General features: G+C 38.3%; 1 protein-coding gene across 8 annotated transcripts in view; it reads left to right on the top strand.

Annotated features, from left to right (window-relative positions):
* The window catches only part of ZNF569 (zinc finger protein 569), a 69448-nt gene that overhangs the window by 17566 nt on the left and 34933 nt on the right, over positions 1-16949 (top strand). For 7 of the 8 annotated variants that reach the window (XR_013825161.1, XM_079906305.1, XM_079906304.1 and 4 more), the window contains exon 3: positions 12087-12144. The exons of the other annotated variant lie outside the window; for it this stretch is intronic. Coding sequence is in view for 5 of the 7 variants with exons in the window: in XM_079906305.1 (XP_079762431.1) it covers positions 12087-12144 (58 nt within the window). In the remaining 2 variants the exon portion in view is untranslated. The remainder of the gene's footprint in view (positions 1-12086; positions 12145-16949) is intronic. 8 annotated transcript variants of the gene reach the window in all.

The following is a 16949-nucleotide window of genomic DNA, read 5'->3' as shown; positions in this document are numbered from 1 at the left end:
GTAGATGCAGATTTTGGTGGGGGGGGGGGTGTTCCAAAGAGCAAATTTAATCAGAGAAGTGAGAAAATGCAGAAACAAAGGAAAGCAGTCAGGCAATTTGAAACAATAATAGCTTAGCCATTAAACAAAGTTAAAGATCTTTAGTTCCTCCATAAGGTCTGTAGTTAGTATTCTGAGCCATCCTTGAGTTGTTTGGCAGATGGTGAAACCCCCATCAGGTGGAAAAAGTTAACTGCTGCTTGCCCATGAGCGAGTTGACCCCAGGTGGGTTGGAACCAGATTGATGATATTGACTCCTGATTACCTCACCACCAACGAATCAGAAGAAGGTGCACAAGCTGATCATACAACTCCACCCCTCTTACCCTGTCTTTATTTATTTATTTATTTTTGTGGTACGCGGGCCTCTCACTGTTGTGGCCTCTCCCATTGCGGAGCACAGGCTCCGGACGCGCAGGCTCAGCAGCCATGGCTCATGGGCCTAGCCGCTCCGCGGCATGTGGGATCCTCCCGGACCGGGGCACGAACCTGTATCCCCTGCATCGGCAGGCGGACTCTCAACCACTGCGCCACCAGGGAGACCCATATGTACATTTTCAATATTCTTTTCCACTATGGTTTATCATAGGCTATTGAATATAGTTCCCTGTATTATATATATAGTAGGACGTTGTTGTTTATCCTTTCTGTATATAATAGATTACATCTGCTAACCCCAACCTCCCACTCCATCTCTCCCCCTGCCCCTCCTGCTTGGTTACCACAAGTCTGTTATCTATGTCTGTGAGACTGTTTCTGTTTCATAGATAGGTTCACTTGTATCATATTTTAGATTCCACATATAAGTGATATCATATGGTATTTGTCTTTCTTTTTCTGACTTCACTTAGTATGATAATCTCTAGTTGCATCCATGTTGCTACTGAAGTAAAATTTTAAATGCCATTTTATTAGCACCCCCAAAATACAATACTTAATAAATCTCACAAAGTATGTACAGGCACTGTATGCTGAAAATGAAAAAAAAACATGATGGAAGAAAATAAATTAAAAATAAATGGAAATGCAGCAACATGGGTGGACTTAGAGATTAGCATGTGAAGTGAACTAAGTCAGAAACAGAAAGACAAATACCATAATGAAGGGGTGTTCTGCGGGTTGTCCTCCACTTCATGTTAGTGTTAATAGGTCTGCTAGTAGTACTCAAAATAGGCACTGGCTGAGAGGTGGAGATGTTATGCTTCGTCGTTTGGATGTGTGAAGAATTGGGATAAATGCTAGAATTAAGATTGAAAAGATTAGGGCTAATACTCCTTCTAGTTTATTAGGAATTTATTGTAGAATTACATGTGCAAATAGAAAATATCACCCTGGCTTGATATGAGGTGGTGTGTTGAGAGGGTTTGCTGGAGTGTAGTTGTCTGGGTCTCCTAGTAGGTTGGGTGAAAATAGCACTAATATTATTAGTATTAAAATTAGTAACAAGGCACCTAGGATGTCTTTGATTGTACAGTAGGGGTGAAATGTAATTTTGTCTATATCAGATGAGATTCCTGTAGGATTATTGGAGCCTGTCTTGTAGAGGAATAGTAAGTAGACAGCTGCTAGTGCTGCAATTATAAATGGGAGAATAAAATGGAAGGCGAAGAATCGTGTAAGAGTTGCTTTATCTACTGAAAAGCCACCTCAGATTCATTTGACGAGGCTTGTGCGGATACATGGGATTGCTGAGAGGAGAACAGTATTAACTGTTGCTCCTCAGAATATTTGTCCTCAAGGTAAGACATAGCCCATGAATGCTGTAGCTAGGACTGTAAATAATAAGATGATTCCAAGTGTTCCATGTTTCTGAAAAGGTATAGGATCTGGGGCTCCCCTGGTGGTCCAGTGGTAAAGAATCCACCTTCCAATGCAGGGGACATGGGTTCTATCCCTGGTCGGGGAACTAAGATCCCACATGCCATGGGGTAACTAAGCTCTTTTGCCACAACTACTGAGCTCACGTGCCTCAATGAGAGAGCCCACGTGCCACAAACTACAGAGCCCACGTTCTCATCCGAGGGCCACAACTACAGAGCCCATGCGCCCTGGAGCCCACACGCCCCAACTAGAGAGAGAAAACCCACACACCACAACTAGAGAGAAGCCTAAGCACTACAATGAAGAGCCCACACGCCACAACAAAAGATCCTGCATGCCTCAACGAAGATCCCGTGTGCCGCAACTAAGACCCGATGCAGCCAAAAAAATTAAAAAGGAAGAAAATAAATAAAATAAGTAAATATTTTAAAAAGGTGTAGGATCCATAGTATAATCCTTGTCCTACATGAATAAATAGGCAAATAAAAAAGATGGAGGCTCCATTTGCATGTAGATTTCGGATAGTTCGTCCATAGTTTACGTCTCGGATATGTGTTACTGATTAAAAAGTGGTTATTGTATCTGATGTATAATGTATTGCTAGAATAAGCCTGTCAAGATTTGTAGAACTAGGGAGTTCCCTGGTGGTCCAGTGGTTAGGACTCTGTGCTCTCACTGCTGAGGGCCCAGGTTCAATCCCTGGTTAGGGAACTAAGATCCCTGCAAGCCAGGGCGGGGATCTTTTTGTGGCGGGGCCAAAAAAACCCCAGAAAAAAAACAAAAATAAATGCCCAGTAGGGAACCAAAATTTCATCATGATGAAATATTTGATGGAGCTGGGAGATCGATAAATGCATTGTTAATTTTTGTTAATGGATGATTTTCAGATGTTGGTTATTAAGTATTCTTATGGTTGAAATACAGTGATTTTTCATGTCATTGGCTATGGTTAGATTCCATGTAAGAATAACGATAACATACATTGTATTTATTTTAAGTACTATTTTTGTAATTAGTCTTGTGGGTTTTTCTTCAAAACCTTCACCTAGGGCTTCCCTGGTGGCTCAGTGGTTAAGAATCCGCCTGCCAATTCAGGGGACGTGGGTTTGAGCCCTGGTCTGGGAAGATCCCACATGCCGTGGATCAACTAAGCCTGTGCACCACAACTACTGAGCCTGCACTCTAGAGCCTGTGAGCCACAACTACTGAAGCCTGCGTGCCTAGAGCCCATGCTCCGCAACAAGAGAAGCCACCGCAATGGGAAGCCTGCACATTGCAACGAAGAGTAGCCCCTGCTCGCCACAACTAGAGAAAGCCCGTGCACAGCAACAAAGACCCCAAACAGCCAAAAATAAATAAATTTTTTTAAAAACCTATTTATGGTGAACTTGGGTTGATTGTAGTTGGTGGTTTTGGTTGTGGGATTGTGTTGAATTTTGGTGGTTCGTTGTGGGGTCTAATAGCATTTTTGATTTATTTAGGGAGAATGTTGGTAGTATTTGGTTATATGACAGCTATGGCTACTGAGCAGTATCCTGAAGTTTGAGTTTCTAGTAAGACCGTTCTAGGTATATTTCTTTCAGCGTTGATAGAATTTTCAATAGTATTCTATGTTTTAAAGCAGCGGTCCCCAACCTTTTTGGCACCAGGTACCAGTTTCATAGAAGACATTTTTTCTTCTATGAAAAAATGGGGGGTAGGGGGGTGGGGGATGGTTCAGGTTGTAATGCGAGTGATGGGGAGGAGCAGATGAAGTTTCCCTCGCTTGCTTACTACTCACGTCCTGCCGTGCTGCCCTGTCCCTAACAGGCCGTGGACCAGTACCAGTCCGTGGCCCGGGGGTTGCGGACCCCTGTTTTAAAGGATGAAGAAGTGGAGATTGTATTTAAGTTTAATGGACTAGGGGATTGGGTAATTTATGATACGGGTGATTCTGGGTTTTTTTTAGTGAAGAGGCTATAGGAATTGCGACACTGTATAGCTCTGGTACTTGATTAGTAATTGTTACCCGTTGATCATTGCTTATTGGTGTTGTGGTTATTATAGAGGTTACTCGTGGTAATTGAACGGAATTATGCTTAGGGTGAGGGTAATGAGGAATGAAAGAAAATATAGTTTGATTAGGCCTTTTTGGTCTGATACTAGCATAGAAATTTTTATTTGAAAAGGGAAGTAGTTTTGGGTAGATACTTTCTAGTCAGATTAAATCTAGGAAGGCTGATGTGATTTTTGGCTTGCTGATAAATTTAAGTATGGTGGGAAGTTGTGTATAATAATGGAGAAATACCCTAGGGGGTTGGAAAATTTGAAGAAATTTGAAGGGTACTTAAATTTTAAGTTTTGTGTGGTGAGGTTGATTTCAGTGCCAGATGGTTACAGCAAGGGCAGTTAGTTTCAAATAATAAGGTATAGTTATTTGTGGAATTGTTGTTGGGGGAATATTGTTGGAGATAAGAAATCCAGCAAAAATACTTCCAGTTAGTAAACATTTAATAGAATTGATTAGGAGTGGGTTGTTTTCATTAATTAGAATTAAAGTGGAAAAGTTTGTCCTAATAGTGCAAGAGAATAATGTGAGTGATATAGACAATTGTAAGGGATGTGGCGACGAGAGTTATTAGTAGGGCTCAGGTATTGGTATATGACATGTTAGCGATTTTGATGATTAGGTCTTTAGAGTAGAATCCTGTGAGGAAGTGTATTCCTGTCAGTGTGAGACTTCAATAATGAGGGCTGTTGTGGTAAAAGGTATTGCTTTAAATAAACCTGTCTACTGAATGTCTTGCTCATCATTTAGGCTATGAATAATGGATCTAGAGCATGTAAATAGTATGGCCTTGAAAAAGGCATGTGTGCAAATATGGAGAAATGCTAGGTAAGGCTAGTTAATACTGATTGTTACTATTATAAGGCCTAATTGGCATGAAGTAGAGATGGCAAGAATTTTTAAATGTCATTTTGGGTAAGAGTGCATACTGCTGTAAATAATGTGATAATTGCTCCGATACATAATATTATTGTTTGGGTAAATTTATTATTCTCTGTTAAAGGGTAAAAGCGGATAAGTAGAAAAGTACCTGGTGGCGCAGTGGTTGAGAATCTGCCTGCTAATGCAGGGGACACGGGTTCGAGCCCTGGTCTGGGAAGATCCCACATGCCGCGGAGCAACTAGGCCCGTGAGCCATAACTACTGAGCCTGCGCATCTGGAGCCTGTGCTCCGCAACAAGAGAGGCCGCGATAGTGAGAGGCCCGTGCACCACGATGAAGAGTGGCCACCGCCTGCCACAACTAGAGAAAGCCCTCGCACAGAAACGAAGACCCAACACAGCCAAAAAAAAAAAAAAGAAAACAACTATAAAAAAAATACCTGCTACAACTATTCTTGAGTGGAGTAGGGCTGAGATGGGGGTAGGGCCTTCTATTGCTGGGGGAAGTCATTTGTGATGCCAAATTGGGCGGATTTTTCAGTTGTGGCCAATACAAGTCCTGTTAGAGGCAGGTTTGGGTGATTTAGGTTAAGTATAAATATTTATTGTAGGTCTCATGCATTTAAGTTAAATGGGAATCATGCTACTGATAATCATAAATCCAATATCTCCAATGCGATTATATAAAACTGGTTGGAGAGCGGCTGTATTTGCCTCTGCTCATCCATGTTGTCACCCGATAAGTAGAAAAGATATAATTCCAACTCCTTCTGATCCAATGAAAAGCTGGAAAAGATTGTTAGCCGTGATAAGAATTAGTATTGTGATAAGAAAAAGGAGTATTTAAAGAATCAATTGATGTTAGGATCTGAGTGCATATATCAGATTGAAAATTCTATAATAGATCACGTGACAGATAATGCTACTGGCACAGATATTATTGAGAAAGAGTCTGTTTGAAGCTAAGTGATAATTTAAGGGTTTGGATAGTAATTCAATGTCAGCTTGAGATAATTCTTTCTTGTCCTGTGTGAATGAATATTATTGTTGGAATTAAGCTGGTGATAAAAGCATATGAAATAGTGGCTTTTACATAGGATCGATATATGTTACTTTTGTAGATGTTGGTATTTGTTATTATGATTGGTATTGTTAGTATAACTAGTGTAACTAGTGTGAAAGAGGTAAATAAGTTTATTACTTCTGTTTTGAGTTGCACCAACTTTTTGGTTCCTAAGACCAATGGATCAATACTATTCTTTAAAAGCTTGAAAAAGCCATACTATTAGATATGGAGGCATGAATTAGCAGTTCTTGCATACTTTTTTGGTAAACAAGAAGGTTTAGTCTTCCGTTACTAGATTCACAATCTAGTGTTTTTTAAAACTATATTTACAGTACAAGGGCCATAAAATGATTTTGGGACTTAACGATAGGAGTAAGAGAGGTAAAATGTGAAGAGTTATGAGACCATTTTCTCGTATGGATGATGGCTTAATATTATTGATAGAGTTTGTATATTTGCCTTGTTGTGCTATGATTAACATATATAGAGAGTATAAGGCAGTAATTACTATAGTAATTCCTATTAGGATAATGGTGATATTTGATCATGAGAAGGATGATAGTACTACAAATAGTTCTCCAATTAGCTTAATAGTTGGGGGTAGAGCTAGGTTTGTTAGGCTTGCTAGTAGTCATCACTGTTGCTATTAATGGGAGGAATGTTTGTAGACCTCTGGCTAGAATTATCATTCGGCTGTAAATTTGTTAGTAATTTGAATTTGTGAGGCAGAATGATATGAATGATGTGAGGCCATGGGCAATTATTAGAGCGGTGGCTCCTATATAACTTCAAGGTGTTTGGATAAGCATGGCTACAAAAACAAGTGCTATGTGACGGACAGAATAATATGTGATAAGTGACTTCAAGTCTGTTTGGTGTAAACAAATTGAACTCGTTATGATTATTCCTCATAAGGAGAATGTGAGAAAAGGGTGTGCTATGAAATCTGTTAATGGGTTTAGTATTGTTGTAATTCATAGTATACCATAGCCTCCGAGTTTTAGTAGTATGGCTGCAAGGACTATGGATCCTGCAATGGGGGCTTCTACATATGCTTTAGGTAATCAAAGGTGAAGGCTGTAAGGGGTATTTTACTATAAAGCCTATTATACAGGCTAGTCATATGAAAATGTTGGATAAGGAGATGGATATTGCTTGTGTTCAATATTGAAGTATTAGAAAATTTAGTGAGCCTGTGATATTTTGAATATGTACTAGTGCTACTAAGAGTGGAAGCGATCCTACTAGTGTATAAAATAAGAAATAAACTCCTGCATTAAGTCGTTCAGTTTGATTACCCCACCGGGTAATGGTAAGTGTCGGGACTAGTGTTGCTTCAAATAAAATATAAAATAAGATTAATTCTATGGCAGTGAGTGTTATAATTAGGAATATTTGTAATATAATTAGCATGGTAATATATAACTTTTTGAGTTAATGATTGTTTGAATAGGTGAACTTGGCTGGCTATTAGTATTAATGGGAAGAATCATGTTAAAATTAATAATGGTGCTGATAAGGAGTTGGAAAAAAATTAGTGAAAAGTTGAGGCTATTGTCATTAAATTGATTAAGAAGAAAAGACTCATGAGACTAATTAATAAGCTGTGGACTGGTATTAATTCAGATTATGCTGTTCTTTGATAGTCATGTTAGTGGTGTTAGTATAATTGTAGGAATAATAATTTTTAACATTGGAGGAGATTAAGATTTTGTACATAATCAGTGCCGTATATGTTTGATACTCTTACTAGTAAGGACAGTCCAAGTGCGGCTTTGAAAGCTGTGAATACTAGCAGAACAATTGGCATTATGCTGGCTAGGGTAGAATGTGTATTTAGAATGATCAGGGTTGCTATAATGAATAGTGATAGTATTATGCCTTATAGGCATAATAGTGAAGATATTAGGTGAGATCGATATATTAATAATCCTACAAGAGATACTGTGAATGCTATAATAATATTGATATAAACTAAAGGCACTTGGTAATGAACTTAATCATAATCTAACAAGTAAAAATAATTTAGTTTAAACTGACTACCATATTCAGTTCATTCTAGTCCTTTTTGGTTAGGCTAGGCTGTTGCTTGTAATAAAATTAGGAATAAAGCTATAATGAGTGTTGTTTTCAGATTATTTGTCTGAGATGCTCAGGGTAAGGGTAAAAGGAGAGCAATTTCTAAGTTGAAAAGAAGGAATGTAATGGCTACTAAGAAAAATTTTATGGAAAATGGTACATGTGTTGGTCCTATAGGGTCAAACCCACATTCATAAGAACTTGTTTTTTTCTGTGTAAATATTTAATTGGGGAAGTCAGAATGCAATTAATACAATTAGTTAGGCTAGTGCTATGTTTGTAATTAATGTCAGTATTAGATTTATTATTCTTTTTGGGATTATACTGAAACTAATTGATTGGAAGTCAACTGTACTGTTTAATATTAAAAGAATAAGATCCTCATCAATAAATGAATATGTAAAGGAATAGTCATACTACATCTACAAAATGTCAATATCAGGCAGCAGCTTCGAAGCCAAAATGATGGTTAGATGAGAAGTGATATTTTAATTGATGTAAGAAGAAAATGATAAGGAAAGTAGAGCCATAATTACATGTAGTCTGTGGAATACTGTAGCTATGAAGAAAGTTGATCCATTTGAAATTGTAAAGGATGTTTGATAGTATTCTAAGGCCTGTAGACTTGTAAAATGAAAGCCTAGGGCAATTGTAATAAGAGCGTAGAGTATGTGTTTGCAGTTTCCTTCTATGAGGCTGTGGTGGGCTCAGGTAATGGATACCCTTAATAGAGAGGTATTAAGAAGTGTTACTTCTAATGGATTTAGGGAATGGATGCCTGTTGGTGGTAAGCATCCACCTAGTTCAGGTGTAGGGGTAAGGCTTGAGTGACAGAAGGCTCAAAAAAAGCCAGTAAAAAAGACGACTTCTGAAATAATAAGATTATTCCATATCGAAGTCCTTTTTGAACAACTGATGTATAATGGCCTTGGGAAATGATTTCCCGGATGATGTCTCATCATTAATACGTTGTTAAGGCCTAGTGATAATAATGTTGAATTGAAGTGAAATCATGTAATTAGGCCTGATATTATTAGAAGGGCTGAGAGAGCTCCTATAAGGGGTCAGGGACTGGGATTTACTATGTGATATGCATAGGTTTGGTGGGTCGTTGTGTATTGTCATGTAGATAAAGACTTACTAGTAAGGTAAATGCATAAGTTTGAATTATGGCAATGGTGATTTCGAGGATAGTAAGTAATACAAGGATAATAAATGTAATGAGGGCTGTGGTGGTGCTAATATTCAGCAATGCTAGAGTCACTCCTCCAATTAAATGAATAATAGATGTGCTGCTGTGATGTTAGCTGTTGATTGTACCGCTAAAGCTATTGGTTGAGAATGAATAAGTTAATAGTTTCGATGATTACTAGTATAGGAATAAGAGGAACTGGTGCTCCTTGTGGTAGAAAATGAGCTAAGGATGCTTTTGTTTTATGACAAAAGCCTGTAATTACAGTTCCTGCCCTTAGGGGAATTGCTATTCCTAGATTTATTGAGTTGTGTAGTAGGTGTAAATGAATGTGGTAATAGTCCTAATAGATTTGTTTTTTTTTGTTTGTTTGTTTGTTTTCTTTTGCGGTACGGGCCTCTCACTGTTGTGGCCTCTCCAGTTGCGGAGCACAGGCTCCGGACGCGCAGGCTCAGCGGCCATGTCTCACGGGCCCAGCCTCTCCGCGGCATGTGGGACCTTCCCTGACCGGGGCACGAACCCTTGTCTCCTGCATCGGCAGGCGGACTCTCAACCACTGCGCCACCAGGGAAGCCCCCTAATAGATTTGTTGATCCAATAAATAAGATGAGTGATATTAGTATTAGTGCTCAGGTTTGTCCTTTGTGGTTGTGAATAACTATTATTTGTTTCAGTGTTAGCTGAACTAGTCATTGTTGAATAGAAATTATACGATTATTGATTAGGTGTTGGGAGTAAAATGCTCGGGAATATGATAATTAAGATAATGATAGGAAGTCCTATTATTGTTGGGATAATGAAAGAGGCAAATAGATTTCGTTCATTTTGTTTCTCAAGGGGTAGGTTGTTTTTGTATTTTGGTAGACCTCAACTCTGGGTTTGAATAATATATTTTGAAATTTTTAGTTGGAATATAATAAATAGGAGTAGAATTATTGATAGAATAATAATAAATCATGTTGCTATATCCAGTTGTAGCATATCATTAAGGGGAGTTTTAACTCCCAGTCTTTTTTTTTTTTTCTTAAGGTATTTTTATTTATTTATTTATTGGCTGCATTGGGTCTTTGTTGTTGCTCGAGGCTTTCTCTGGTTGAGGCAAGTGGGGGCTACTTTTTGTTGTGGTGCACAGCCTTCTCATTGTGGTGGCTTCTCTTGTTGAGGAGCACGGGCTCTAGGTGTGCGGGCTTCCGTACTTGTGGCGCAGGGGCTTAGTTGCTCCACAGCATGTGGGATCTTCCCAGACCAGGGATCGAACCCATGTCCCCTTCATTGGCAGGCGGATAATTAACCACTGTGCCACCAGGGAAGTCCCCCTAACTCCCAGTCTTTAACTTAAAAGGTTAATGCTGTTTAGCTTCTTAATGAATTTATAATACTGATGCGGATCATTTTTCAAAGTATTTTAGTGGTACTAAAATGGGTATAAAACTATGATTTGATCCACAAATTTCTGAGCATTGTCCATAATATAGACCTCATTGTGTTGATATGAGAGTTGTTTGATTTCGGTGTCCTGGAATTGCATATATATCATATCATAAATCAGGGATCCCCAACCTCCGGGCTACGGACCGGTACTGGTCTGTGGCCTGTTAGGAACCAGGCCGCACAGCAGGAGGTGAGCGGTGGGCAAGCAAGCAAAGCTTCATCTACCACTCCCCACTGCTCGCATTACCGCCTGAACCATCCCCCCCGCCACCATCCGTGGAAAAATTTTCTTCCACAGAACCAGTCCTTGGTGCCAGAAAGGTTGGGAACCGCTGCCACACATAATACATTATATGTATAACCGTGCATTAATTAATTACCCCATGCTTATAAGAGTGTATGTTAACCCAGAGGTCCCCAACCTTTTTGGCACCAGGGACCAGTTTCCTGGAAGACAGGTTTTCCACTGTGGCGGGGGGGGGGCATGATTCAGGCCGTAATGCCAGCGAGCGATGGTTCAGGCGATGCTGCTAGCGATGGGGAGTGCCTCGCTCTGGCGCTACTCACCTCCTGCTGTGTGGCCCAGTTCCTAACAGGCCGCAGACCGCCGGGGATGTGGGGACCCCTGCATTAACCTGTTGATAGTACATACTATATTATACTTATAATCATGCATTATTTACCCCATGCTTATAAGCATGTACATTATATTATGAATATTACATAATACATAATATTATTAATTGTACATAGTACATTGTTTTATGATTCAGTTTGTATTTGGGCAAAATAATATGTTAATTGTTTTTTAAAAAATCAAATAGTGCTACTAGACTTGTAATAAGAATAAGAAAAACTATACCCTGATCCTTTTTTCTCCCCATCTCTAATTCCTGTCCCCAGAAAGAATCACTTTCAACCCTTAACTGTGCCTTCTTTCGTTTACTCCGTTTTTCCAAATCATATGTTTATCCTGCTATTATTTGACACTTTTCAGATTTAGATTTTTTTATACTATGGAAAATAAGAATTAAACGTTCCTACCACCACCAGTACCTCTGATACACATCACTCACACACACAAACTTCTCCTGACTCTTTTCTCAAAATATAAAATCGTCACCATTTTAGTTAAATTCCCATTTAGTTTGTAGTTAAAATATTTCTTTTAAAAACCTCAATACATTAAAATACCTTAGGTGTGTTGTCAGTTTCATAATTTTCTTGGTGATGTGCTTTCGTGAAGCTGTATATCTTTCTGCTCCACGTGAACTGTTTATTCTCTGATACAGAGCTATTGATAAATTCATGGGGCATCTCCTACACGTGTACTCCTATTCCTGTTCACCATATGCATAAGCTCCACATGATGTAGTAGTCATCTTTATACCTGGGGAATGTATATTCTTGGCCTTTCTGATGGCTCTAAGTATCATTTTGCTATAGAGTGACCTTTAATCTACCTTGTGGGTGCAGATTTCTGAAACTGCAAAACAAACCTTGTTTAATGGCTTTTATTCTCTTCTCCAGCTCTGCCTTCTCAGGCGCAGTCCACTCCCAGAAAGAAAAGGAAATGACTGAGTTGCAGGTAAATTTTAAGTAGTATATTTGTTCCCTGCCTTATTTTACAGTGCAGTTTAAGGGAATTGCAGTAATCCATACACTAAATTGGAAAATCCTATACAGATAAAATATATTTTCAGAGGAAACAGAGTTGGAAGATTAAGACCAGGAAATATGATTATGCAGAAATGCTTTCATTCAGAGAGATTAAAGTTGGGCTTCAATTTTGAATTTCATTATAATAGGTAAACAAGGGCAGAAATTCATTACATAATTTGCATTGTCCATAAGGATAAAAATGAACATTTATTAGCAGAAGTAAGTTTTTCATTGGCACCTAGGTCAATGAATACATTGTAGTGAGACTTCCCATAGTTGGTAAACCCAGATTTTCTAGTGGTTTTGTTTTTTTGTTTTTTTTTAATAATTTTAAAGTCTTGGCCATGCCACATGGCTTGCAGAATCTCAGTTCCCCAACCAGGGGTTAAATCCGGGCCATGGCAGTGAAAGTGCCGAATCCTAACCACTAGACTACCAGGGAACTCCCCACTGATGGTCTGTTTTGATCGAGGATAAGGCAAAGAATATACGTCAAAATAGCCCAGCATTGGAAAGAACGCAAATCAACATCAACAGAAAATGGAATGTTATAGTATTTCATGCAATTGGACACTATACACATAAACACACACACACACACACACACACACACACACACACACTCCCCAAAGCAGATTACTGCTACTTATAACAACATAGATAATCTCACAAACATGTGTCACAAGAGAAGTCAGAAATGAGAATACATTCTATGTGATTCCATATATATGAAGTTAGAAAACTAATCTCAGTGATAGAAAATAGTGGTTACCCCTGAAGGGGTATTTACTGGGAAGGGACATGAGGGAACCTTCTAGTATGCTGAAAATGCTCTGTATTTTGACCTGAGTGGTAGGTACACAAATACATAAATGTATAAAAATGTCTCAGTTTGTACACTTAAGATTAATGCATTTTACATTATTCTATGCTTTCATACCTTATTTTTAAAAAAACTAGAATATCTGAAGAAATAGATGGGATGTGTCTTTCAAATGACCCTGTATAATTATCTTTTTCCATGTGTGTTTGCTGAGATTCAGCCACAGTCTGAAGTAATCATTTATGGTAAATTCTTATAATTTTAGTCCACTAGAATGTGAACAAAGAGTATGCTTTATTTGGTTTACTGCTGTATCTCCAGCCCCTAGAACAATGCCTGGTATATGTGGTTTTTGTAAATGTTTGTGGTTTTAATGAATTGAATCCATGGTTCCTTATTTCTTCTTCATTTTACTCTTAGAATAAGTAATGCCTGTCTCCTCTTCAAGGACATTTCCTTTTCCTCAGAACTTGATCCTTTTTCTTCAGACTTCTTTTGGAATCTTTCTCTTTCAGATTTATCCTGCACTCTTAGCTACTGAACAAATCTCACTTTACTGCCTTTTCAGCCTTAGCTCAAAGCTTTGCCATACTGAGATATGCCTTTCTTTGACCAAGTGCCCCTATCTAGCAGCTTCTCTGATCTCTAGTTTTTTCCTCAGTTAATTTTCAAAGTGAATACGTGTTTAACCAGCATAAGCACTGGATCAAGAAATGGAATATTACACTAACACCCATTAGACTCCTGCACCTTTCCCAGTTATTACCCTCACCCCAGGGGTAACCACTGTTCAGATTATATCACTATAGATTATTTATGCCTATTTTTAAACTTTATGTAACCTATATACTTTGTGTCTGACTACTTTTGCTCAATATTTTGTTTGTCAGATTCATGTTGAATCATTGCATGTAAGTAGTTTACTTAACCTTACTACTGTATATTATTTAATTAATGTGAATAAACCATAATTTTATGTATCCATTCTATTACTGATAGGCATTTAGGTAGTTTTTATTTGGGAACAATTAAAATATTGTTCCTATGAATTTTCTTGTAGGTTTTTGTTGCACATATGTACATATTTCTTTCTACCAAAGTAGAATTTCTGAGTCATAAGTTATGTTTAAGATTACCTTTTATTGATACTGCCAAACAGTTTTCCAAAGTGATTGTCCAAAATTGTACTCTTAACAGTGTATGAGAGTTCTGATTACTGCAAGACAACCATCTTGAGTGCATTTTCTGCAGTCACTAGCTGGTGTTTTGGCATAATATCAAACTCATAGGCAGTAAAAAAAAGAAGCTCAACTAAATTTGAATACATAAAAATTATATTCTCCTATTGATACAATCACCATAAAGTAAATTGGCAAAACTTGACAATAATCTTAGTAATACATATGGCAGACCCAATCTGGTGTTTAAATACCTATTTACAAACCAAATTAAAATCCAATAGAAAACTGCATATAGGGTATGAAAAAGAAATCCACAGTTGAAAAAGTAAGAACAAATGCCTGATAAAAATTGTAAATAATAATAAAAACTAATCTCTATTGTTAAAGTTTTACATCGATTACCTCATATAGACTTCATAAAGAATCTTCATTTTTTTTCAGGAGTTAAGAAACAAGCATAGAAAGATTAAGAAATTTGCTCAAGGTCATAGGTAAAGGATGTAGTAGAATCAGGATTTAGTCCCAGGTGGTGTAACTGTGAAGCCTGTAAACTTAACCACAGTCCTGTATGACCTCAGCCTCACTCATGATTAATGAAATGCAAATAAAATGATTTTCTAAAATAATCATCAGATTAGTCCCGTTTTTCATCATATCTCAAATCTGATCACTTGTCAACATTTCCATGGCTCTTGTAACCCAGGCCGTATCATCTCTTACCTGGAAGTACTTCAGTAACTGCCTGTTAATCTCCCTGCATACATTCTTAACCATCTGTAGTCCATTCTCCAGAGAACAACAGAAGTGATAATTTAAAAACCTGAGGTGTTAACTTCTCTGATTAAAATCATCTAATGGGGGCTTCCCTGGTGGCGCAATGGTTGAGAGTCCGCCTGCCGATGCAGGGGACACGAGTTCGTGCCCCGGTCCGCGAAGATCCCACATGCCGCGGAGCGGCTGGTCCCCGTGAGCCATGGCCGCTGAGCCTGCGCGTCCGGAGCCTGTGCTCCGCAACGGGAGAGGCCACAGCAGTGAGAGGCCCGCGTACCGCAAAAAAAAAAAAAAAAAAAAAAAAAAAAAAAAAAAAAAAAAAAAAATCATCTAATGGCTTCCCATTACACTTGGAATAAAATCCAGGTTTCTTATTGTCCTTTACAAAACCCTTCATGATATGCCTTCTTCCTATGTCTTTACCATTATCTTTTGCTACACCCTCCCTCATTCACTGTCTTTCAGTGATACTAGCTTTTTCCACACTTGGAACAGACAAAGTTTATCCCTGGGGAACTTTGAACATGCTAGTAAAGCTACCAGAAAAGACTAAAGTCCCAACTCAAACAGCTCCCTCTTACTAAGTTCTATTCAGGTCTTCGATTGATTGGATAAGGCCTACCCATATTAGGGAGGATGATTTGCTTTACTCACTTTACTGACCCAAATGTTAATCTCAAGTAGAAATACCCTCACAGACACACCCAGAGTAATGTTCAGCCAAATGTCTGGGCAACCTGCGACCCAGTCAGGTTGACACATAAGATCAACCAATTACACTATCTTATTCTATCTTACCTATTTACATGTTTATGTTTTCATTTGTTTCCCTCAACTAGTATGTAAGTTCCAGGAGGACCAGAACTTATGTCTGTCTTACAGCTATATCCTTAGGCTCTAAACCAGTGCTGGGCACATCTAATAAGTTGGTAACTTATTGAATAAAAAACCATAACTCCAGGGCTCAAATAAGAATTATTTTCTCATTCTCTTCAGTGGCAGTTAATATTCATAATGAAAACCTCAACTACTATGAGACCCTCAAATAGTCTCTGAGCTATCAGAAAAAAAAGTTTCAATTGTTTCATTCTCCTGTTCCACTACTTTAACATATAGGGGAAATAGAAGAGTTGAGATTTAGGAGGTATTGGTGAGACTGAGGTAAATGAACTTGTTGACACATTGTACCTAGGTGTTGAAGAAGAGGTAGGAATCAAAACTTAATGCTACAGGGCTTCCCTGGTGGTGCAGTGGTTGAGAGTCCGCCTGCCGATGCAGGGGACACGGGTTTGTGCCCTGGTCCGGGAAGATCCCACATGCCACGGAGCGGCTGGGCCCCTGAGCCATGGCCGCTGAGCTTGCGCGTCCGGAGCCTGTGCTCCGCAATGGGAGAGGCCACAACAGTGAGAGGCCCACGTACCGCAAAAAAAACAAAACAAACTTATGCTACAGTTCCATTTTTCAGAAAAGGTGTTAGTGTTGCCATTAATCAAGATAAGAAAGTTAATAGCAAAAATTGCTGAATATTATCTCCTCAAAAACCTGATATGGAATAGGTAATGTTACCTGAAATAGTGAACTACCAATGGCAAACTACTAACTGGATTCTAGGTAGTAAATAAACATATGATAATTAGAAAAGCAAAATTTCCTATTAGAAAAGACTATATTTTTACAGTCTGTCAAAAAATCCAGGATTCATGAAAGAATCTCATCATTTTCTAGTTGTGCCCTTTTCTATAGAGAATGATTAACTCTTAAAAGAGAATTTAAGAGAATATTTATTCCAACATTTTCATTTTATAGATGGGAAGCTTTTGACCCAGAGAAATTTTAAACATTGTTTAAGTAAAGCCATATCAATGCAGTTTAAAAGAAAGAAAAAAGGCAATTTGTTAATATCAGGTACTATAAAATTCAAGACAGTGAGCTTTATTTTTTTATTGAAGTATAGTT

The sequence above is a fragment of the Stenella coeruleoalba genome (assembly GCF_951394435.1).
Source record: "Stenella coeruleoalba genome assembly, chromosome: 20".
Lineage (NCBI taxonomy): Eukaryota > Metazoa > Chordata > Mammalia > Artiodactyla > Delphinidae > Stenella > Stenella coeruleoalba.
This window is presented reverse-complemented; position numbering and strand designations above follow the sequence as displayed.